Source organism: Didymosphaeria variabile, assembly GCF_027946475.1.
Source record: "Didymosphaeria variabile strain IMI 356815 chromosome Unknown scaffold_2, whole genome shotgun sequence".
Lineage (NCBI taxonomy): Eukaryota > Fungi > Ascomycota > Dothideomycetes > Pleosporales > Didymosphaeriaceae > Didymosphaeria > Didymosphaeria variabile.
In genome coordinates this window covers 2876934-2899319 of record NW_026611621.1, presented here as the reverse complement: position 1 = coordinate 2899319, position 22386 = coordinate 2876934, and the positions used below count along the sequence as shown (strand labels likewise).

The 22386-nt window shown below is 54.2% G+C and overlaps 6 protein-coding genes across 6 annotated transcripts; 2 read left to right on the top strand and 4 right to left on the bottom strand.

Annotated features, from left to right (window-relative positions):
* Window positions 1–293: 293 nt before the first annotated feature.
* On the top strand, window positions 294–1633 carry N0V89_002644 (uncharacterized protein; the record flags this gene model as incomplete). The annotated part of the gene is made up of 2 exons (XM_056211451.1): window positions 294–448; window positions 499–1633. The coding sequence occupies 2 exons, from the start codon at window positions 294–296 to the stop codon at window positions 1631–1633; spliced, it is 1290 nt and encodes a 429-aa protein (XP_056074924.1).
* Window positions 1634–7236: 5603 nt separating this feature from the next.
* On the bottom strand, window positions 7237–8130 carry N0V89_002643 (uncharacterized protein; the record flags this gene model as incomplete). Its single annotated transcript, XM_056211450.1, has 3 exons — window positions 7237–7572; window positions 7640–8030; window positions 8078–8130. 3 exons carry the CDS (start codon window positions 8128–8130, stop codon window positions 7237–7239), a joined length of 780 nt encoding a protein of 259 aa, XP_056074923.1.
* Window positions 8131–8274: 144 nt separating this feature from the next.
* On the bottom strand, window positions 8275–8700 carry LAE1 (Secondary metabolism regulator lae1; the record flags this gene model as incomplete). The annotated part of the gene is made up of 3 exons (XM_056211449.1): window positions 8275–8316; window positions 8372–8390; window positions 8441–8700. The coding sequence occupies 3 exons, from the start codon at window positions 8698–8700 to the stop codon at window positions 8275–8277; spliced, it is 321 nt and encodes a 106-aa protein (XP_056074922.1).
* A 4968-nt stretch (window positions 8701–13668) lies between these two features.
* ARR3 (arsenicals resistance) lies at window positions 13669–15430 on the bottom strand (the record flags this gene model as incomplete). Its single annotated transcript, XM_056211448.1, has 4 exons — window positions 13669–14450; window positions 14541–14639; window positions 15085–15252; window positions 15370–15430. The coding sequence occupies 4 exons, from the start codon at window positions 15428–15430 to the stop codon at window positions 13669–13671; spliced, it is 1110 nt and encodes a 369-aa protein (XP_056074921.1).
* A 2899-nt stretch (window positions 15431–18329) lies between these two features.
* N0V89_002640 (uncharacterized protein) lies at window positions 18330–18992 on the bottom strand (the record flags this gene model as incomplete). The annotated part of the gene is made up of 1 exon (XM_056211447.1): window positions 18330–18992. The coding sequence occupies one exon, from the start codon at window positions 18990–18992 to the stop codon at window positions 18330–18332; it is 663 nt and encodes a 220-aa protein (XP_056074920.1).
* Window positions 18993–20604: 1612 nt separating this feature from the next.
* Window positions 20605–21924, top strand: N0V89_002639 (uncharacterized protein; the record flags this gene model as incomplete). The annotated part of the gene is made up of 1 exon (XM_056211446.1): window positions 20605–21924. One exon carries the CDS (start codon window positions 20605–20607, stop codon window positions 21922–21924), a length of 1320 nt encoding a protein of 439 aa, XP_056074919.1.
* Window positions 21925–22386: the final 462 nt, after the last annotated feature.

Below are 22386 nucleotides of genomic sequence, written 5' to 3'. Positions count from 1 at the left end.
ATCGACATCGAGCTTGACGAGAGTCAGCATGAGACAAGTCGTGCCGTCACCAGCTACTCCACCATGGACACCATGCAGGTGCACCTGTCCAGTCGCCAACAGAGTCTACGCTAACTCGGGAACAGCGAAGGGAAGGTGCACATCACCGTCCAGCACGACACCACTTTCAACGACATCGAGATTGCCTTCACAGGTATGTATATGCCTGCATGGGAATCGCTTGACTCGCCCCGCTAACCGTGGGTACAGGCATCGCACACGTATTCGTAGAGCGACTGACGGCCTCACCTTCCATGAGCGGACGGACAGAAGCATCGCACAAGTTCCTCACCTTGAAGATGCCTCTGAACCCTGCCGATCTCCCTTCTTCACGCGTCCTACGAGCAGGCAGGACCTATACCTTTCCATTCGTCTTCACCATTCCTGCTCAGCTCCTCCCGAAATCATGGTGAGTGCACCTTTAAGATGCATGCGGAATGCACATTAACATGATACTAGCGCCCATGCTGTTGCTTCAGACTATGTCCGAGAAACGCACCTTATGCTCCCCCCAAGCCTAGGCGATGCCGAGCTATCTGGCTTTGGTGGCATTCTCCTCGACGACATGGCGCCCGAAATGGCGAAGGTCACGTATGGAGTCAAGGCGCGCATAATGCAGCTACACGAAGACAAACTTGTACTTTTGGCACAGAAGACGAGGAAGGTTCGCGTGAAACCGGCCTTTGAAGAGCAGCCGCCACTCAACACCGATGGAAACAGAGAATATCGTCCCCGGCTCGAACGAAACATCAAGAAGGGCCTATTCAAAGGTAAAACAGGCACCTTGATCGCTCAGGCTAGCCAGCCGAAACCTCTCGTGATTCCAGGCGCGCGGACGCTGGATGCTGGGCCCATTGCGACCAGGGCCAAGGTTCTACTCCGCTTCGATCCTACAGACGAGAACAGCTCACCCCCAAGGCTAGGGTCTCTCAAAACGAGCATCAAAGCCTCGACCTTTTACGCTTCGTCTGCAAGGAACAATTTCCCCTCGCGAGAAAACCTCAGCTACGACCACACCCAGGGAGCATACACAGACACGATCTCATTATCAACCATGTGCATCGGCACAACCGCGCAATGGGTGAAGCAGCTACCGTCCGCTAACCCACCAAATGAAGAGGACCTTGAGCGCCGCGACTCTGGGATATCCGATTGCTCTAGCGTCTCTTCGCCGTCGTACAAATCCAACATTCCTGCTCACTCTGCAAACTACAAGGGTGGCTCTTTCTACACCGCCTCCATCATCGTTCCCATAACGATGCCCTTGAACAAGAATTTCTTGCCAACCTTTCACTCCTGCCTCATTTCTCGCGTATACGCCCTCAGCATGAACCTTTCCGTGCATGCACCTGGACTGGGCGATCCGACCCTGAACCTCAAGTTGCCGCTACAAGTGTGCGCTGAGGGCAGCGCAACGGGCATCGAGACTGCGAGGGTACGAAGCGAAGAGGCTGCCGGAATATTGGCGGAAGCAGACAGGATACTTTCGCCTAGAAGCGTCGCACCCCCGACTGTGGATCTGCCTCCAGAATACGTTGCTTTGTCATCTGGAGGCGGAGGGATATACCACCCTGGAGTCACTGTCGCGGGATGATAAAATCGTCCAAGAGAAGGATGAGTGAGGAAACCATGTATACCCGGGGAATCTAACACGGCGTTTGGTCTGGCTGATCTGACTACTGCGAGGAGCTGGGGTGGCAAAATTGTATTGACTTGTAGGTTTGGAGCTGTCGTTTCGCTGGCGATCTTTGTTGCTACTCTGCATCTATGATGGATTTTTGCTGTTGTTGTTCGATACCCTGCGTAGGCGCGCTGGATGTTTTCGCACAAATTGGAGGTTAGATAAGAATGCATCTATCTATTCAAAGGAACAGTGCGTGAGCTTCCTTGTGAAATCGTGTTGGCCTAATGACCTCACTGCTCTTCCCGACTTGGTATTAGCCTGCGAGACATGTATACGGATGTCCTCTACGTGATGGCGGGAAGACTAGGTATATGTGGTCGTTTGCATTAATGTAGATTTTGAGACCGATCTATAACGAGCTTGTGGGTGGAAGAAATGATAGTGGAGAACTTTGAAAGCATGAATTTCGGTGCTGCATTAGCCTTGTGTTTGATGGTCCTGAAGAGGTAGAGCTCCCTCACATGTACAAAGAGGTTATGCAGACTGCGTCGCAGTTGACTCAGACGCACTATAACTGTTTGTGAAGTATATATATGAAGCATTTCGAAAGTACTTTGGAAGTCGAATACAGAGGGTTGCCATGGAAATAAACTAGTCTGGACAGACATTTGGTAAACCTTTGATGACTCTAGCCTGTTTCTCACAAGCCATGAAACACATACGACCGTAACGGCTAAGATCCGTTAGTATTTCAATATAGACTTGGACGCTCTAACATGCTCTCTCACTCTCGCGATCTTACATGATACCCTCGTCTTGCTATCATTGCCCTTGTTACCCTCCACCCTAATTGACCCATGAGCATAATGGACATGAAAACGCCGTGGGAAGACCAAACTGGAAAACTTGCTAATGCTCTTCATATCTCACCTCTTTAAATAAACAAAATTCCTACATCTAGTTTTACGTCATATTGAGGAGATTAAGACATTTCTGCATCAGCTATGAGTCCATCAGAGTCTAGTGCCGTAGCAAATCTTGCGTAACGTACCTCGTCATAACATCCTTTTCCTACAATGGTTGATAGCACAGTGAGGGCCGCTTATTGCGTCGAAAGGCACATCAAGAAGTGGGGCGTTTTGAATTTTATTACTTATAGATATAAGCTCCAGATCTATGGTGACAGAATGTCTGAATTAGATCGCAGGTGATCATTACACAGATCCTATAGCTGAAGCTGATGAGACGGATTGCCTAGCAGATTGAAGCTCACATGGAGACCACAGAAATGAACATGATAATACCGGGAGGGGAATCATGCTAGTACTTATATCACCAGCCCCAGCGTGGTGGCAAGGCGACTCCAAAGAATGATAAGTTGAAGCAAGGGCTTCATCCAGCCCCAACGAAGGAAGGAGCAACCCGGCCATCATAAACAGCCAGACTATGGAACAACCCACGGCGAGTGGACTTACAGGACGCATCCGACAACTCAGCGCGCTGGTGTGTCTGTTTTATCCGGGGTAGCTCAAGCACATAGAGGTAGTGTAGAACCGTGATCATTTAAGTATCATAAAAATAGGTATATACACCGAATCACACCGCAGAGGCACCCAGGAAAGCTCAAGGCAAAGTAGATTGGGCGCTGCAAATGGGCGCGAATACTACTCAGCTGCCTTCACTTTCCTGACAACTTCGCGGTCTCGCCACCCCTGTACTTGGTGAAAGGGTCAATCAGCCGCTTCAACAAAAAAGCGGAGGGCGTCGTGCCTTGCAGTCTCATGCGAGGCCATTCTTGGAGGAATCGTAGGAGGTATTGTGGCATGTCTCGATCTTGACGATCTTGACATATAATGTCAGCGCAATGCAAGTGCGTTCCAACTAGGGAGTCCAAAGGTCGATTAGTCTATGCATGGTGCTCAAAGTAGACATTTGGACATATCCATGTATTCGCAGTACTCATTGAGCAGCAAGTGTGATCGTTCAGTTGTGCGAAGCCATGAGTCCATAGCAGCCTACAGCGGTCCTTGCTTCCTTATTACCTTGTATGTTCAGATGTTTACTACGTTTCGAGTTTGTAGTGCTTGGTTATAAGTTTGGGTACTGTATCGCTCATCCTGAGATAACAGTGTACCAAAACGTTTGATGAGGCACTGCATGTCATGGACGCAGCCGTGGCTCTTTGTGTGCTCGTTGTAGATTCGGACTTGCTGGACTGCAAGGCGTCTCTCATTATGAACTTTCGCAACCCCACTGCCACAGGCTAGCGCGCGCCCACCTCCGCCATCGCTCGGCCTATCTCCGTCGCACATCTGAAATCCTGCTGCGAGACCGTGTTCGTGCCTCGCTATAACACGGCGTACATCATGCCTACTCTAGCGCGACATCAGCGTATGTGAAACAGTCTGGCCCTCGTGAACAGATGCAAGGCACACCATGCCAAGAATTGCAACGTCTAGTCTGCTCCTTTACGGCCCACGTGTGTCGGTGACCGCCAAGCGGATACATGTTGCGATCGGGCCTCTACGCACTGAATGTGAGTAATAATACGCGGGGATTCCCGTGCGAGGCTGTCACGATTGGAGCACTAGTTTGTACGGAGTAAGTAGATGATTATCGAAACATGAATGATGTCGATGAGGAAGATGTGTGGTTATGTCAGAGGTTGAGAAGATGCTATTGCTGGTTGTGAAAGCATGGCAGCATCCCGCTGTCCGTGCTGCGTGTTGAGAACGAGCATGAATGGGGTCGCGGTGCTCATATGGCCCCAGCTTGTTCATCAGGAAGTGTGAGAATGACAGCGTGGGATGGTGTGAAACTTACCTCAGAATATCGATAGTGCTCAGCTGTATGGCAAGTTCCATGTACTGTATCTCACACTATGCTGTCTGAAGTGTCACTAGTGCCCGCGGAGGGACAGCGAGCTGCGCTGACTGTGGACCTTTTGGAAGGCTGACGGTTGACGTGGTCGAGACCGCGTTGATGTTGCGTACAGCAACCAGGGCTAAGGTTCGGACCGAAGGAAACTGGGCTGAAGGAACTGTCCTCAGCCTTATGCATCGTCCCGCCCTGTAACGCCGCACTTGACGGCAAGTATCTAGATGAATTAGCACGTTTCAGTAACAGGCTTTCAAGCATTCAACAGGAAATACGCACCATCTCATCCACGTGGTGACACAGCTCCTTACTTCCAACGTGCGAGCTGCTGCGTGTTAGAAGGCCAGTCACAGCGCCGAATTTTGTCCATGTCGAGCGGAAAGGTACCAGATCAACGGGAGTCGGTGAGGTAATTCCTGCAAGCCTCGTGGTATCTGCACATGCGTAGCTACTCGCGTCGCTCCTCACCGACATGTGCATACCCGCCAGGCCAGACCATCAGCCTGGTTCACGCCTTGGCCAGATGGAGAAAACATGGTCTACCGCGTGCGGGTATTCGGCCGGACACTGCATCATATCGGAACACAGCTTGCATACCGCAAGCCTAAAGTTAATCCTAGCAGTGGGAAACGAGGGGCCTGGGCTGGGATTGGATCTTCGTATTCCGAGGGCGCGTCAGCTGCGTATCTGGGGCATGTTGTTGAGAGGCATGGGCTTGGGGAAGATCTCAGCCTCGCTCCAAGGTCGGCAGTTTGCGTCAAACTGGATTGTAAGGCCTGGACGCGATACGGGCGCAGGGCTGCTGCAGGAAACATGTCGGTCATGAGTCGCGGAAGTCGAGCTCCATGCAGCAGTGATGAAGAGGTGCAGGCGGCGTGCAGCCCGCACATGGGCATGCGATGCGACGGCGGGAGGGTGATGATGGACACGTGCCGCGTCGTCGATGGGGTTGGAAAGGCCGGCCATGTGCGGCGACGAGCAGGCGTGGGTGACAGACGGCGATGGCAGGTGATGGCAGGTGATGGCAGCGACAGGCGACTGAGACGAGGCGAGGAGTGACTGTTGCTCGAAGGCCGCATCGTCGAGGCGCCCGCGCCCGAGGAAGGCGCGAAGTGGGAACGTCAGTCAGCCAACGGCGACGCAGGCAAGCGCCAAAACACTTTACTGGCGACGGCCAGCGATTCATCGTGGCCCTCACCCATGTCGGCGCGATGGTGAGGAATCCCCGCCTCCCCATTCGAAACCAAGCGTGCCGCGCGGGACGTGAGCTGCCGTCCCAGCACTCCGGTACCGGCCGGGTATATGGCCATTAAGAGCGTCGGAGCACAAGCGCTTGCCTTCACCGTCGCCAGCCCTCTCGTCGTCTCTTGCCCATGTCCTAATCGTCCGAACCGCCATGCATTCTGCACGCAACCTGCACACCCGTTTGCACGCACGTTTCTCGCCCCTCTATACTTGTCGCCACGGTGCAGATCCAACATGGCATCTCGTCCCGGCGCACTGGAGCCCTCGATCCTGACATGCAACGGCTGAAATCTCCGCCACTGACATGCAGTTACGCAGGCAGACTGGACAGCCAACAGCCCCGCTTCGTCAGACCGCCAATTCACCTTCCGCGCTCGCCATTGCGAGGCCGACGCTCGGCCCATTGGACCCGTTGTGTCGGGATGGCTACGAGCAAGCCTGCCGTCCAGGGCACCCGAAAGCGGCAAGTCATGTCGACACTGGCTCCCTCTCATGTCCGTAAAAAGCAATGTACGCGGTTCGACTCGGACAGCGCTCGCCGCCACCGCAGCCGCTGCATTGCACAAGACACACCCCGTAGCGTAGCCGTGCTGCGCTGCAACCGCAAGGTCCCATCTCCCACGGCGGCAACAGGAACGGCACGCCGTTGCAGGGTGCGGCTCAGTGCGGCTCGTGAGGTACCGAGAGGCTGGTCGCCGCCGAGGCCGCCGTCGTAACCAGTCGTCTCTCCGCACAACGCGCACTACGAGAACCCATGTTGAAGCCAGGAGCAAGCTTCGCTCGCCTCCACTGGTGTTATAGGAGCGGGCACTTGATCCAGCCATTATATAGCATCTAAACTGAATATCGGATACCGAGCGAGCCATTTCTCCTGCAGCGCTTCGCCCAACCACAGCGTGGGCCTCCAACACCGCACCGAAACGTGCGCCTCGGTGCTGCCTCCCATTCCCAGGCCGCTATGGAGCGACGGAACACAACGTCCGCATCGAGCGCGAGAACAGAAGAGACAACAGCCGCGCAAAAGTGGGCTGCCAATCGCATCCCAGCCCACGCGCCCAAATAGTTTTTAACAGCTGCGCCAACCAAGCAACGAAAACCACTGAGAAGGGTCGAGAGGGCGTGACATGACATGTTGCGGAATGGTAAGAATGAGAATCAGCCGCTCAAGAATAGGCCAGGCGCAATTACAATCTCCGTAGCTCCAACAGAACAGAACAACATAAGCATGAGATAGAGTGCCAAACGACAAAGGTATCAAAATACGGAACTGCGAGATGCTTGACCAAATCGAGACGAGAACGCCTGGTAGTGTGCAGCCGCCGACCAAGAACTCCATTTTTGTCCCGCACACGCATGCGCCGCCCAAGTGAAATAGCTCAAATGTCGTAAACAGAATCGAACAGGGAATTTCGGTAACAGGGCTAGGTCATGATCAAGATAATGGGGTGTCGTTAGGCGTAAGCGTGCCCTTTGTCCGCGCCAAGGACCGCCGTAATGTGATAGGAGTTGAGCGCATAGAGCCGTACAGCGTTAGTTGCTATTGGAGGTACAACAACGTCAACAAGGTCCCGAGGACGGGCGTAGTACGATATATGGGTGCCGCGGAATGCCCGAGACCGAAGCGGGCCGAGTAGGACAGGTGCCGAGCAGAAGCGCACAATGCAGACCGCACCGGTAGGATGAGTGATGTCGCTAACGGGCGAGGAATCCATGGTCTGGCTGCCATCATTGTCCTGGTCGGCGGGCAGTCCAGATGTGGCTATCGAGCAAGGGATCAGCGCTGTGACCTCAATGAATTGGTGTGACGGGTTTGACTTACATGTTGTTGTACGCATGAATCTTGCGGTTACATACTTCGCGGCGCACGGCTTCGACAAGCGGCTTGACGTGCTCGTTCATATTCCACCGGTTCAAGCGTGTGAACGGCGCAGCACTCAGAGCTTCCAGGCCCTCGGTTAAGCCCAAATTGTACCACCTACCAATATCCCTTTGGTGGGGGTCAGCGGGCCACGAGTTATATGGCGCACGAATGATGGTCTCTTGGATGTCGATGAAGCCGGCTGCTTGCAGGAGCTGGCGAGTGCGGTGGTCATACGCAACAGGGCGGTCAACGCGAGCTGTAGCATCCGCAAGGTAGTTGTACCACTGGGTGAGGTGGCTGTCCGGGGAGAGGGTGCCGTCGTCGCAGCGGGGCTCCAGGTCAATTTCGACATGTTCTATCCACCCAGAACCGGGTTTCAGGTGTCTAGCGAGATTAGCATGGCGACGCAGGGGAGCGCAGGACATGCATACGTGAAGATCTTCTGGTACATTTCAGGCCAGCTTGTGATACTGCCGCAGGCCATTCTGAGGTGAACCAGATCGAATGATTCCTCGCCGAGGGCCCACGGGCTCTCGTAGTCGCGTGGGACGCGAAACCGCAGGTTCGGGGGGAATCCTGTGCGCTCGCAGTCAGTAATTGCACCAATTGCGGGCTGCAGGACGCATGCTCACTTCTCGGGCTGGATGTTGACCAGATCCAATCCGTAGACCTATGGGCGCAGGTTAGCGGTCGTGGCTTCTGGCAGCCACGAGGCAGTCGCATACCTCGGAGTTCAGGTATTTGCTGCACGAAGATTAGCACGACGGAGCCAGGCTGGGGAGCAGATTACTCACTCGGCCATGTCGATTGCCCAGATGCCGGTGCCGCAGCCCAAGTCGAGAATGCGGGGCGCCCAATGCTGCGGGATCGGGGCCTGGTGCAGGTGTTCTCTCCGTGCGACCAGGAACAGCTTGTGGTAAATGTCCATGCGGTCCTTTTCGGGCTCGTCGCACGGGTACATGTAGAGGCCGCGTCGGAAGCCGTGGTAGAGACGGCCATTTTCCTCGTAGTTGTGAGAAGCAGGAACGACCAAGCTGCGGTGGCCGGTCAGCATGCGGTGGGGGGGCTCGGGCGGTCGCACCAGGCGGGGACGGGCTGCACTCACCCATTTGAAGCCATCGTAACCATTGGAGCAGCCTTGCTTCGCATACAGCGCTCGCGGGCGGGGACTGGTGGTGATAACTTGTCGAGCGAGCGAGCGAGCGACGGGACGGGTCGGCGGGAGGGAAGGAGCGGCTAGGCGCTGGTCATGCAGTGGTGGTGGAGGGTGTTCGCTATTATGCAATGTGCAATGTGCAATGCGGGTGGGTGCGGCGACCAGGTGGGAGAGAGCGACTGGGGTTGGGCGAGGAGGAGACGGCGGGAGCAATAAGGGCGTCCGGGAGAGGCGAGTCTTAATAACGGTCCAAGGTTGGCGGGACGGTGTGCTGGGAAAGCGGGAATACAACCTCAGACAAGGAGCAACACTAGTGCCCACGGTGCAGGGACGGCTGAGTATTTAACAGACCAAGGGAAGACCCACGAAGGATCCCTGGAGTTGCACGGCGCACGAGCATGGCTGCAAGAGCATCCCCCCATCCGTCAGGGCCAGGAGCCCGCACCTGCACCGCTGACGCCCACTCTGAGCATCGGCGGCGCGCTCCACGACCCACCGCGACTGGGAACTGCGCATTAACAGCTCGCGATATTGATTAGGGCCGCGACCCCTGCTACACGGAGCAGGGCAGGAAGCGGTTAGGGCGCGCCTCCCTCCAAGGCCAAATCCGAAGCCAAATGCGCCTAGTCCTTCGCACGAGCAGTCCCACTACCAGACCATCGGGAACGTCGTCGATGGCGAGCGCATTGCGAGCGCCATTGGCCAGCACGCCTCACAGAGTCCCGGTCGGACGGTCTCTGCCATCAGCTCTGCAACTGCGCCGCGACACCCCCGGATGCCGCCACGCACACCCACCCCAAGCCGCACCGTCGCGGTGCTGCCGCCGCAACCCACGCCCGTCTGCCGTCGACTGGAAACATGACAGCCCTCTCACCGGGCCATGGACGAGTGATTCACCCATGCGCGCCCCCGCCCAATCACCGCGCCTTGCATCCGACCTAGTTCGCAGTCCGTCAAACCTTGCCCACCGCCCTCACCACCACCACCTCACCACACACCTCTTCGTCCCGTGTCTGTGGTAGGTGGAAATGCAAAGTGCCTTGGGTGGCGGATCCAGACGACGACTCTCCAACCACCATCGTGGCCGACCAGCATGCTGACCCCCGGGCGAGTGTGATGGAACGGATGCGCCAGCTCGCCCAGAAAGGGGCACATGGCCGCACCGAGATATGCTGTAGAGTCGCAGGTGAGAGAAGGCTTGCAGCCTGGAAACTGAACCCGGCTGCTCGGTAGGGAGCATGTCAGAAGTTGCGGCAGCGTCTGAAACTCGCGTCTCCAAGAGGATGCTCTGCCTGCCAGTACCGCGATCCGCATTGGTCGCTTGCATGCGAAGGAAGGATTTCGATGCGTATCACGACCTGAACGGCCGTCGACTCCGGCTACCAGACCGACCGCCATAGGACAGAAACACGGTCGCGAGGCGTTTGGCAGCATCGCACCGCGAAGCGAACTAGCGGCAGGCGCATTGAGCGTGTGTTAATTTGCGTGGACCTTGATCGGAACTATTGAGCGAACAGGGAAACCGAAAATGACAACCGTCCCGGCAGAGTGGTTCACGTAGAGTGCCGTCTGGGATCGCCCTAATCCAAGGGGCTTTAGGGGCGGCCTGCTCCATACGTCTCGGTAAGGCTGTTCGGCGTGCTTGGTCAGCTCGAGAGACGCCGGCGGACCGCGGCACAACAAGGTGACGCTCCTGGCAAACTGCGCTTGACGGTGACGGTCAGCATGGACGGAGCGCTCGGAACATGGATTCATGGGGTCGTGGGATGTTTGGCCGAGTGGAGTGGAGCGACCACCCACCCCAGCGTGGCAGACGTCCATAGTGCTCATCCGGGCGAGTAGAAGCCGCCGTGAGACATGTGATGCGATGCTCAACACACACGCACGGGAAGTGGCCTAACAACTTCAGCCGCGGCAGTCTGGTAAATTGCGACGCCGTCAGGGCGTCGCTCGCGGTCAAGACACCTTCCCGCCCTGTCTGCTGCCCTGCGACGCCATTCGTGCTGTTTGTTCCTGCGAGCGGTGGCTGCATGCAACAGAGTCGATGCTCCTATGGCGACGGACAGCGACCGCCACAAAAGGGGCGCCGGCGCCATACGACTTCCCAGCCATGCAACCAAACTCTGAGAGGGCGCGGATGCGGGGCGAGCAATCAACGACGAGCCAACCTCCATCCGACGTGAAACTCGCTAAACAGCTTCCTCCGGCGCACCCAGTCCTCCGGTTCTGTTCCCACCAGATGGGAAACCTGAGCGAGCTTTCCGTGGCCAATTCATCTTCTTTGCAACCTCGCCAGCATCCTCTCGTGCCTGCCCCAGACAGCAGCCTTGTAGAGCCATCTAGAGGGCTGCCGTGCCCACGGTCAGCCTTCATCACAACCAACCGGTGAATACTTGCGAAGCGCGCACTCCGATGAGAATGGGGGCCTATTCCGGTCTCACATCGCTTAAAAGGACAACACTTGCCCTTTTCAGATTGTGGGATGGGCATCCACGCCCGCGCTCATGGGTGAGCACAATTGCGACGCGCGCGCTCAAAGCTCGGCAAGCAGTTACCCCTGTCTATAAACAAGATGATAACGCCCGCATGCGTGCATCGCTCCGGACACTACGACGCAGCAAGCGGATGTCGGTTGGCCATCGATTAATGAGCAGAATGAGGCCAGAACACGTGAACCCGGATCGATGGTCGCATGGCCCCCAGCCAGAACGGAACAATAATTGATTGCCGGCATCTGACAGGGCCCCAATTACCCTGGTCTGTCTCGCTGGTCCAGCAATGGACGTCCGATGTCGCGCCCGAGACCAGATTGCAGAGCTTTCCTGTCCTTGTACGGGCACCTACATGATCAACGACACTGCGTCACCATGCTATATATACACAGTACAGTTGGCATCGCCTGAGCGATTGATCTCACGCATGAACATCGGTTTGCCACGACGCCACCGCAGATTATCACTGGACACTGCGAGAATGGCGGTGTGAAGCTACTACGTGGATTGGCGAGACATCTTCAGCTATACGTAGTAGCATGCCTTGACGTTCTCGGCTGCAGGTTAGGGCCGTTCCACATCACGACTCGCATGCTTGGCTACACATGATGAACCCTCCGTGCCATGGCGAAGATGCTGCGCAGACCTGACTCTTGACTGAACTGACACAGGGAGGGAAATCCAGCAAGCATTGGATGACAGTCCGGGAGTTTCAAGCCATCGGTCGGAACGTACACGTCAAAGCACATTTTCTTGCTAGGCCCTTGTCAGGATGAGATCAGTAAGTACTATGGAACGTTTGTCAGAGCACCGTCTTGATGCTTTGGGGTCATTGTGAAGGGAATCGGATTGACTGCCATTCCTTCTCAGCTGCCAGCTGTCCAAGACGGTCTCTGACAGACCATCCACCGTAGCCGAATGAAGTCCTTCTAAATCCTAGCATTATTCCATCTGACCAGAAGAATTTGTTACCGCAGAGTGGCGACGACTAATGGAGCCAACAGTACTTGTGTCGAGATTTCACTCACTCAACTTCAGACCTGGCGAGGCAACTGCATGTACGATGGAGACCTCAAAATCCAAGTGCCTTCCAATGCAGCAGAGTCAACGGCCTAGCTTTGCTGCGCAGTCGTCGGCGTCGGCGTCGCAATACGAAGACCAGAGAGCACACTAAAATCCGATCAACGCCCGTCTTGCTTTCGAGAAATTTACTGGGCCAGACACGCTTGAAAGTAGTGTCGCATAAAAGGCGAAGCCACTTCGAGGACGACTGGTGGCCAAGCCCGGTTCTGTACGAGTAGAGAATTGAACCAGATTTTGATGGCGCGTCATGCATTACGACCTTTTCCCAGCATCCGCTTTGCATAACCTTCAAGGTAACCAATCTGAAGCTTACCAGCCTGGGAGTCCTAGTGGTCTATTGCGCGCTCAAACACTTCGTGGTTCCATCGTGGCTATCCCAGCTACCTAAGTTGTGATCGCGGCACTAATAACCAAATGCTTTCTGTGCTTGACTTCGAGGTCATCAGTAGTCTAGCGCGATCATAATATTTACACAAACAAATTTAAAACCGCTTCGAATGCCTCCGAAATACCCCACCTGGAGCCAGTTCAGCTTCAAAACTCAATAAAAAAGGAAATCGAGCGTGCATGTGTCTTGCATCTCTAGCGCCATGGCAGTACTGTAGTAGATACGGTGGACACCGGTCGAGAGCGACTCTTCCAGAAGCATAGCTAGAAATTCAACTAATGCAGACAGCTGATCGCCACACGTATCAAGCATCTGTTGGACCATGGTGCTCGCTCGCCACGTTGAAGACCTTAACACCTAGGAAACGCCGCACACGACGGTCCGCTGCCCGCTAGGCCACAGCACAACCAACTATGACTCGTCAACCAGGCTAACGGGCGATCCCACCGCCCGTGTACTAGGGTCACTCTACACGAGTGGGGACGGACCGACGAACACATTCGTGCAGCTGACACAGCCACACTGACTTGTTCTTAAACTTCCTATGGTCTGTCGTCGACGTTTCCACCAAAAGATGAAAGACGAAGATCGCCCGGGAGTGATTACTTATCAGCTAGTAACATCTATCGTGCTCTTAGCATTTGTACCCAGCGCTTGCGCGCTTCCGCAGCACCACACTTCCTTGGTTGCATATCAAGTCGTGAGATCATGTCGAATCTCTACCACTTGTTGCAAGTCACACTCACCGGAAGATGTTTCATCGTCAAGTGGTACCTCGTGCGCTACCAAACCATGACTTGCTCTCAAATCAGCCTACTGGAGCCCCCATCGACATTGAAAAAAGCATTTTTACATGACTTCGCTTGCCGAAAATAATCGGACCCTGACTTTGAGGCCAATCTCCTACGCCCAGTGCCATCTAGCCCTCAACCACTTGAGCACATAAACCAGAGCCACCAGAACTGGCACTTCGATCAGAGGCCCTACTGTGCTTGCTAGGGCTTGTCCACTTCCCGCTCCATATACCGCGACCACGACGGCTATGGCCAACTCAAAGTTGTTGCTCGCAGCGGTGAAACTTTGGGTGCAGCTTACCTTGTATCCGAAGCCCATCTTCCAGCAGAACCAGACCGTGCTGGAGAAGACGACCAAAAAGTATACAAGTAACGGAGCGCATACGCGCAGGACGTCAGTGATCTGTCTGATCACATGAGCCCCCTGGCTCGCAAACAAAACAATGATAGTATACAGCAGCCCGATCAGCGAAAATGGCGCAATATACCTTATAAACCTTCTCTGGTACCTGTCCTCGCCGATGAGTTTTTTGAGCACGAGGCGTGTGAGCACCGCTGCACCCAGAGGGATCCCGAGAAACACGCCGACGCTTTGAGCAACGTTTTCATACGAGACATTCGTTTTTTCGCCATGGCTGACGACTTGTACGTAAAACACGGCAAAAGGCGCGAAGAGCACGATTTGCAGAAGCGAGTTAAACGCCACTAGCACAGCGCAATAGTCGCCGTCCCCCTTTGCGAGATCTGTCCAGATGAGCACCATGGCAATGCAGCGTGCTATCCCCACAAAGATCAGACCCTCGCGGAGGTCTTGGCGGTCTGGGAGGAAAGCCCACGCCAGGCCTACCATGAAAAGTGGCGCAATGACCCAGTTCAAGACGAAGCTTATACCTGTGCGAAAGTTAGGAAAGCTTCTCCAGCTAATGTCGCTGGTATACGAATACGTCGAACGACAGGATTGCGTTGGTTCGTTTCACTTACCAACTTGTATCCATAGCTCGCGAGACTTGAGCAGCAAATGCAGAGACTCATACCTGACCTTGCACAGTATGGGATACATCATGACCAACAGACCAATTGCTGTGCTCTATTAGCCGTACTCTCGACGCTTCCAAATTTTAAAATTCGCGATGGCGAATGAGGCCGAGGGCGGCGGTACAGTAGCGCCTCGTAGTGCAAGCCCGATGGTTACCACGCAGCTGGTAACTTTGGTCTCCACGACTTTCCCACGGATAAGACGGGACCGGCCAGCGCCAGTCATGGGCGCGTGGCTACCACGAGGTCTGCAAATCTCCGACTTGATAATTACGAGGGCGATGAGCACATCATAGCTCTGCAGGGCTTTTCGCCCGAATTCTGGGTGACGAAGAGATCAAGCCGTCTCGCGGCTAACAGAGACACACTTGTGCCCTCGCCTGCCGCTTGTCCGTTCTGCCTGCTACGGAACGCAAAGCCGCTCCACTTGATCGCCGTACCGCCGAAGTAGCACCTATCCGGACGGGAATATGAACGTCAAGACACGTACCTATGGGTATGCTGACGCCAACAAACTCGCCCTTCTGGAGCGCCGGGCCGACTGAGGCAACTGTATTTCCCAGCACGATGCCGATGGCCATGGCAAGGACGATCCATATTACGAGAAACCGATCGAGGAAGGAGAGGCCTTTCAGTGGGGGCAGGATCTTCTCGTCTTCTGTATGCAGTGTAAGCGAGTTACTGCATGCATTGATTTAGATAGAACAACGTCCGATATACAAGGTTTGGAAATAAAGTGTGCTCGGTTTGTGTACCGTGGTAAAAGAAAACTTACCAGTTTGACGGTCATCACCTGTGGTGGTCGCGGCGTTGGTTCCTTTTACGACATCGTTCATGGATGAGGGGTTTTCGACGTCGAAGGGTCTTCCCTGGGTCGGTGAGTGTGCGGCTATTTCCATTTTGTTGATCGAAAATATGAGTATCTTCTTGCATCTCCATGCAATTGTTCCTCGCCGATTTTATGTCTCCAAACGTGGTAGTGTTTCCAGCCAATGAGGCAGAGGCAGTGACATTCCCTCTGCCAAGCCGCTACATTTTCTGCCAGCAGAAAATGAAGGCAGCTCAGATCTGGAAGGCGGTCACGGCATAGACCGAGGTAGCGATGGGCTGTTCCCCCAACGTCATCGGATCCAGCTATTACAGTTAAGGACCTTACAAGCTGAATTACATCAAGATACTGTCAAGCCGATCATGCTAGAAGAAACTTTCCCTTGACCACCCCGTCTACTCGTTTCCTTCGTCTGTGATCGCCCAGATGATGACCTCGCTACCTCGATCCACCAGAGCCTCCTTCACTCGGTCCAATCTCTCCATGATTCCAGGCTTGCGCCCTATGGCTAGGATCTTTGCGTGGTAGTATATCTCACGACGAAATACTGACAATTGCTCTGTTCTCGTCTCACACAAGACGTGCGGTCGAACGGCAAGTCTTTGTTGGTTTTGGTAAGGGTGTATCCCGTTGATCTCATGAATATCATTACTGAGGTAGCGAAGGTGGTTCAGCAATTTGATTGAATTGTGAAAGTGATCCTAGTAAAGACACTAGCATTCATACATATAGCAGTTCTTGGAATCGAAGCGGAAACATGTTCTGCAATAGTACAACTAAATCGCTCATATGTATAGTTCATTAATAAACGTCTCGCCCTGACGAAACAGTGGCATTTGCTCTTCATGGTAGAAGAATCACTGCTATAGCGATATAAGGGCCGGGGTCCTGTAATCTTCCTAGGCGTATGCTGGGCGCCTATCACAGAGTTCTCGAGGTAGTTCTAAGAAAACCTAATACAAACTTGTGGCATTTGTCCTCCGAGTAAGAAACAGCGACGTTATAGATCTCTTGTTGATTAATACACTTTTCTACTTGTACTCGTGCTGTATGTTCGGGCGCGTTGTCATGTCGTTTCATGGATTCGGGCATCTCGCGAGGTTGCTCCGCATTCCCGAGCAAGTCGCGATTCGTGGTCTTGCCACTTCAGGTGTAAGGATCGTCCCATGTTGCTTGATATGTGTATGACTATCAGACACCGAAAATCTGAGCCAGAGGCTCATACGTTTTCTCTTTTCAGCAACTTCGTTCTTGAGCCTAAGGCTTGTGAGCACGGCCACCACAGCGACGTGAAATGACGATACCTACCTGTTAAAGTGTCCCTTCGCGTTGGCGATCGTGAACGCGATGGTATTGGCACAGGATTGAGCGAGGTTGAACTCAAAGGTGTGCCCGGCGAGAAATCCGGTTTTGCATGCGCTGTCGACGTTGCCGGTAGAGTGACAGGCGCAGCTGCCGGCGTGGTACCTAAGTAGAGTATGTAGCAGCAGTGATGCGTTGCCGCGATTGTATTGGCGCTTGCGTTTGTTAAAGACGAAACCCTACATGTATGTGAACCTTCAAGACTGTCAACTCTGCTGGAGAGGAGAAGCGGTGGATGAGATTAACGCCAAGCAGTCGTAAACGGTGCACATGCTGAACAACGAAACGCCGACGCCGACGTCGGGGCCATTGTGGTATAGCAACGGATTAAACACTCAAGACTATCGACATAGCTTGCAGCAGTGTATGGTGAATGATATGAAAAGGCTCCGATTAGACAGCTTCAAGATGCTGATGTGTGAGCTGCGCGTACTTGTTTCACAATCGACTATCGAGGCGGTCTTTGTTTTTATTAAGAAGACGTATTCCTAGCAATGAGTATATCTGTTGTGCACATATCAAGCGCCTCTCTAACCCTCGCAAACAGATTCCAGGATGGGTAGTCTCCTCTGGAGAACGCACTCGGACTCTCAAATATGTGCTTGAAAAACCTGGGTTGCTCAAGAACCCAACCCTGGCTTAAGTGCATAATATCATGGGACACAGCGGCATGGTGGGCTCCGAAATTCATGCCATAAGGTGAGCCAGATATATACACTCCTCGTGGAACAGCTCAGCTGATGTGAGCCGCATCAGTATATCAGTGCATCGTTTGCGACAGTTCGCGAGCGAACGATGCCACAGTTCCGTCATCTACACTAATTCTTTCCCCCGATGTACACGAAGGCAAAGCATGTTCAAACCTCATAGATTCAAAAGGAACTATCTTAACTTTGAGGCTATCATGTGTATATGCAGTGTCCTTTGTCCTTTTAGGTAATGTATGGTGGTGGCTACGCGTAATAGGGCGAAGAAAGGTGAAGATATAATATCATCTCAACATCATATGTGATAGCCTAAAATTGGCTCACACAGTGAATGACTTGCTGTTCGTTTGATTGAGCTATGAGTGACTGATTGATATGATACGAAGAAGATGGCACGCGGTTGAACACATCATGGTATCCGCGTTTAAAGCAACGAGCCGTGAAAGAGAAGATGGAAAATATGAAGACAGCCGCATCTGACTTTTTTCTGCAAGGATCCTGCCAATGGTGATACAGTTTTCGACCCATAACAAGGTTGTAAGACTTCACGACAGCAGAGCTGAACATGTCGCACATCTTCCGTAATTACGGTACCCAGGTCGCCCCTTCTGTGGTCGTGTGTTGCGATGTCCAAAGGACGATCGGTGCGTGCTGAGCCGACCAAGCTTATAAGCCGATTTGGTGTGAGCAGCGATGAACGCTCATCTCACGGTCCGACCAGAATTGGGTGGCTTCTGGATGCAGCAACCTGAGACAAGGAAGTAACCGTTATAGCCTCGTGAAAGCAATGCGCAAGCGAGGATAGTAGATTAATGGCATCTTTCCCTCGGTAATTGCTCACTCAAGCCAGCCCTCTACCCACTGATCTTCTTCCATTGGGCGTGACGATGGTACGTAGCACTCAAGACCATAAGCCTGGAAATTGACATGCTGAGGAACAAGAACATCCCCCGAGGTACGTATCGTTGCTTCCGCAACGCCAGCAGGTAAGACGCCAGCGCATACAACAGCGACACCGTCGGGGTTGAGACGGCTGTTCAAGGCATGCAAGTCCGCTCCAAGCGCCCAGTGTCGCCCAATTCCCGAAAGTGTCGAGGTGTATTTGACAAGCTCTACAGCCCGCATTCCAATTGGACCATTCGGCATGGCGGTGTATCTCAGGTAGTGGCCGGCTTGATGAACGAACTTGACCAAATACCGGCTGTTGCGCTTGCTTAGCAGTGCATTGCGCAGACGGCCCTCGAAGAGTTGCATAAGGGTCAGACATGGACCTTGGCCCAAGTCATAGTCGCGAAGCGCATCCACCTGTTTCATGATTGCTCGAATGAGCGCATCGAGCATGCGACCTTCGCCACGGCCACTGACACCGTCGATAATCCTGGGCGGTACATCCCGAATAAAGGTATTAGTCGTAGCCTGCAAGATGGGACATGCTTCGTGATAGACTAATTTGCACGTCGATAGGATGGCGACGGGGACTGATTTCAGGATGACGGTCATGCGGTGCGATGGCTCATCGGGATGTCGTGTCTGATGGTGTTTGATTGAGCGTGGGAGATTTTCATATATAATCAGTCTGATTTCCTTGGGCAGATGTAGGAATCGGAACGGCTCGATTGCCTCGTTACCGCGCATCATAGAAAGGATAGCCTCGTATACAAGTAAGTGAGCGGTGTTGCGGGAGGGTGTAGTGTGGAGTATTAGAGGCACAAGAAAGGGGCACGCGATGCTACGCAGCGACAGACATGCATGAAGCAGAGAGAAGAACGAGCGCGGAAAGAAAGGCACAGGCGCAAACTGCACCACGAATATTTACGAGGCTGATGAGAAGAAGATGAGCTGGGCAGGCAACTGGGCGAGGGGGAGTAGCCCTATTTTTGGTTGCCTAGCGCTTAGTCGTTGCCCGCTGTGGCTTGTGGGTGGCTCATGCCGTGGCTTGAACCGTCTGCAGTGGGGGCCGTTTCCTCGTCACGCTCTTGATGGAACGATGATTGTCGAGAGCAGTAATTGAAGTGGTCCAGTCGTGTGCACGGCATACTACATCGCAATCGATACAGTGGCTCTGCGGTGTGGCTGGGCCATAGACGGACGACTGTCACAGGACGGCAATGTGCAATCTCGATGGTGCTCGCAGAGGGAAAGTGGAGCCGATGGAACGCGGAGGTGGGGCAGGGTCTGCGGGTGGGAGGCGTTCCCGTCGCTGGCATGGAATCTTGGAGCGGCTCGGGAATGGATGTTGGCGGCACTGGAAATTGTTGGGTGTGTCGGTGCAGGAACGGTCGCAAAGGGAGGGTGTGCGTTCAGTTCCTGCAGGTCACGTCGGACAGCTCGGTCTGACAGGCGCCGGACCAACCGACGGCGGACTGTTCTGCCTGCCTCGCCGCGTCTCCATGGCGAACGGATGCTGCGTCAGACTGAAGGAGAGCAGCATCCATTCAGTTCCTGCTCCAAAGGCGTTGCGGTCGCTTGTCGCCTGCACGGCAGTGTGGGACAGACCGGGAGGCGAAGGGCGGGTGCGGGCTACTCCGGAAGCGGCAAGGCGAGCTCTGCGTGTCCAAATGTCACGCCATGCCGAGTGGCCTGATTCCACTCTGGCGACTGGACAGCTTGTGCTTCAGCGCCTGGGTTTTCGTCGCTATCCAGGTGGCCCTCTGCATCCCGCCCCCTCGCAGCCCTCAGAGCACTGCGACGAGCCTAGAACCCATCTCCGCCGTTACCACAAACACCCTGGAGCTGGCCCGGCGCCCATCACCGCGTGCCGCCAGAAGCTGTGCTCTGCGAGACCGCCGAGCTACCCACCGTCACAACCCGGGCGGGTCCCGTAATCGTCCTAGAGAAGAAAAGACCTTCTGGCACGTTGCTGGGCCTGCTTCCTTCTCCTCCACACTCCACCATCAAGCCTCACCTCTCCAACACTCTACATTGCTGACTTCGTCTCCTGCGTGCGACGGAACGCGCGAGCTTATCTACACTTGTCGCAGCTTTGTCCACGCCTTGCTCTCGACGGATTAGTCTCACCACCCTGCTTGGCGCCTCGCCCCATCGTTACCTGACTATCTCCTGACCCTCGCGTGAGACCTCTTGACCCTCGGGCAAATCTCTGACAGTCACCATGGCCCTCAACTGGAATGCCTTTCTCATTGATGAGGCCTTCAATATACCGAACGATCAATGGCCGGACATCACAACACCACCAACAGACCCTACATCTGACATGCCAAAGTCAAGCTCGACCCGCACTTCAGGCTCAGCAGAACCTGAAGTCATCGCCAACTTCGACTCCCTCCTCAACGGTACATCAGCTGATCCTTACTTCAACGACTCCCTCTTTGCCCCCAACGATTACTTCCTAAGCGACCTCGAGGTGCTGCAGCCCTTTGGCGACTCGACCACTGGCGGCGAATCAACTTCCGAATCATCGCCAGAGCCCTCTGTTGGCACCGCCTTGACCGGCAACAGCCCTTTGACCTCTGAGAACCCCGCCTCGTTCAACCGTTTCGCCCACATGTCGCTCATGCAGAAGCCATCCATCTCGCGAGCCAACACCTTCCCCAACCCACAGTACGAGTCGTTGTTCCCCAACAACCTTGATTCTGGCTTCGTTGAAGACCTCACCTTCCCCCATGGACCCAACGGACCGAATAGCTCACCCAACTCAACAAACACGACGACTGAGAACAAACCATCAACAGGCACAACGACTAAACGTCAACACAAGGCCAAAGCTGACATCCTTTCGGCATGCTGGACATCGCCGCTGTGCCCCAACCACGATCAGGATGGCCCACCCCCGAATCCCTCAAGTTGTGGAGGCGGCTGTGCTCCCTTCTTGTTCGCTAACGATGATACCCTCCCCACCTCCACCATCAGCAACCTTCTCAGCGAAGCTCAGGAAGTCATTGCCGAAGACGGCGTTGTCGAGATCAAGTCACATTCGAAGAGGAGATCAGAGAGCGATGCCTCAGCCGATGAGCCGCTGGGACGCCAATTCACATCCCGAAATAGCATCGACAACGAGAGTGCTAAGGTGAAGAGCGAGTCCGAAGACTCACCGCAAGCTCCAGCATCCGAGGACAAGGCCAAGCCACGCCGCCGATTACCCCACAATCAGGTTGAGAGAAAGTACCGAGAGTCTCTCAACACCCAACTCGAATCGCTCCGCCGCGTCGTGCCCTCACTCCAGCAGAATCAGCGTGGTTGTGACGGCGCCGACATTGAGGACCTCCCCACGCCCTCAAAACCCAGCAAAGCCGTCATCCTCGCCTCGGCAACCGCGTACATCAAGTCCATGGAGAAAGACAAGAAGACGCTCCAAGACGAAAACCAGCTGCTCAAGACACGCATCAAGGCCCTGCAGGCACTCGTAAAGTGCGAGGATTGCTCGCTAATGCAGTACGTTATGGACCTGAAGATCAACCAGCAGCCCAAGTGATAGGCTCGCCATCTCTACCACTTCCTCCGCATATTCTTCTTCTTATTCAAATTCTTTGATACACGAATGACCGTTGATCATCTGCACTTGAGCTTCGATACGGCGTTCTGAAACGACGGGATGAATCGCTGCATAAAACGTGCTCTCCGCGTAGACTGGGGACCCCGGAAAAGTATGGCTTTGCTACTCTACATTACGACCACCACTACCACCCTTCTCAATCGATCCACAACCTCGATTATCTGCTGCATACTTGCGTTATATATCTGACTTGCCTGACGTCTCTGAGGACCAAGGCTTAATGGACAAGGGGCGGCGACCCCTGGGCGTTACAAGGATACTCGCCAGCCTCATCGGCGGCTGACGTTCTGGGAACTGGTGTTTTGATGTGGGTTTCGTCGTGGATGGGCGACTACATGTATTATTGTCATAGTACAATTGATGAGCATTCCTTACTGTTGC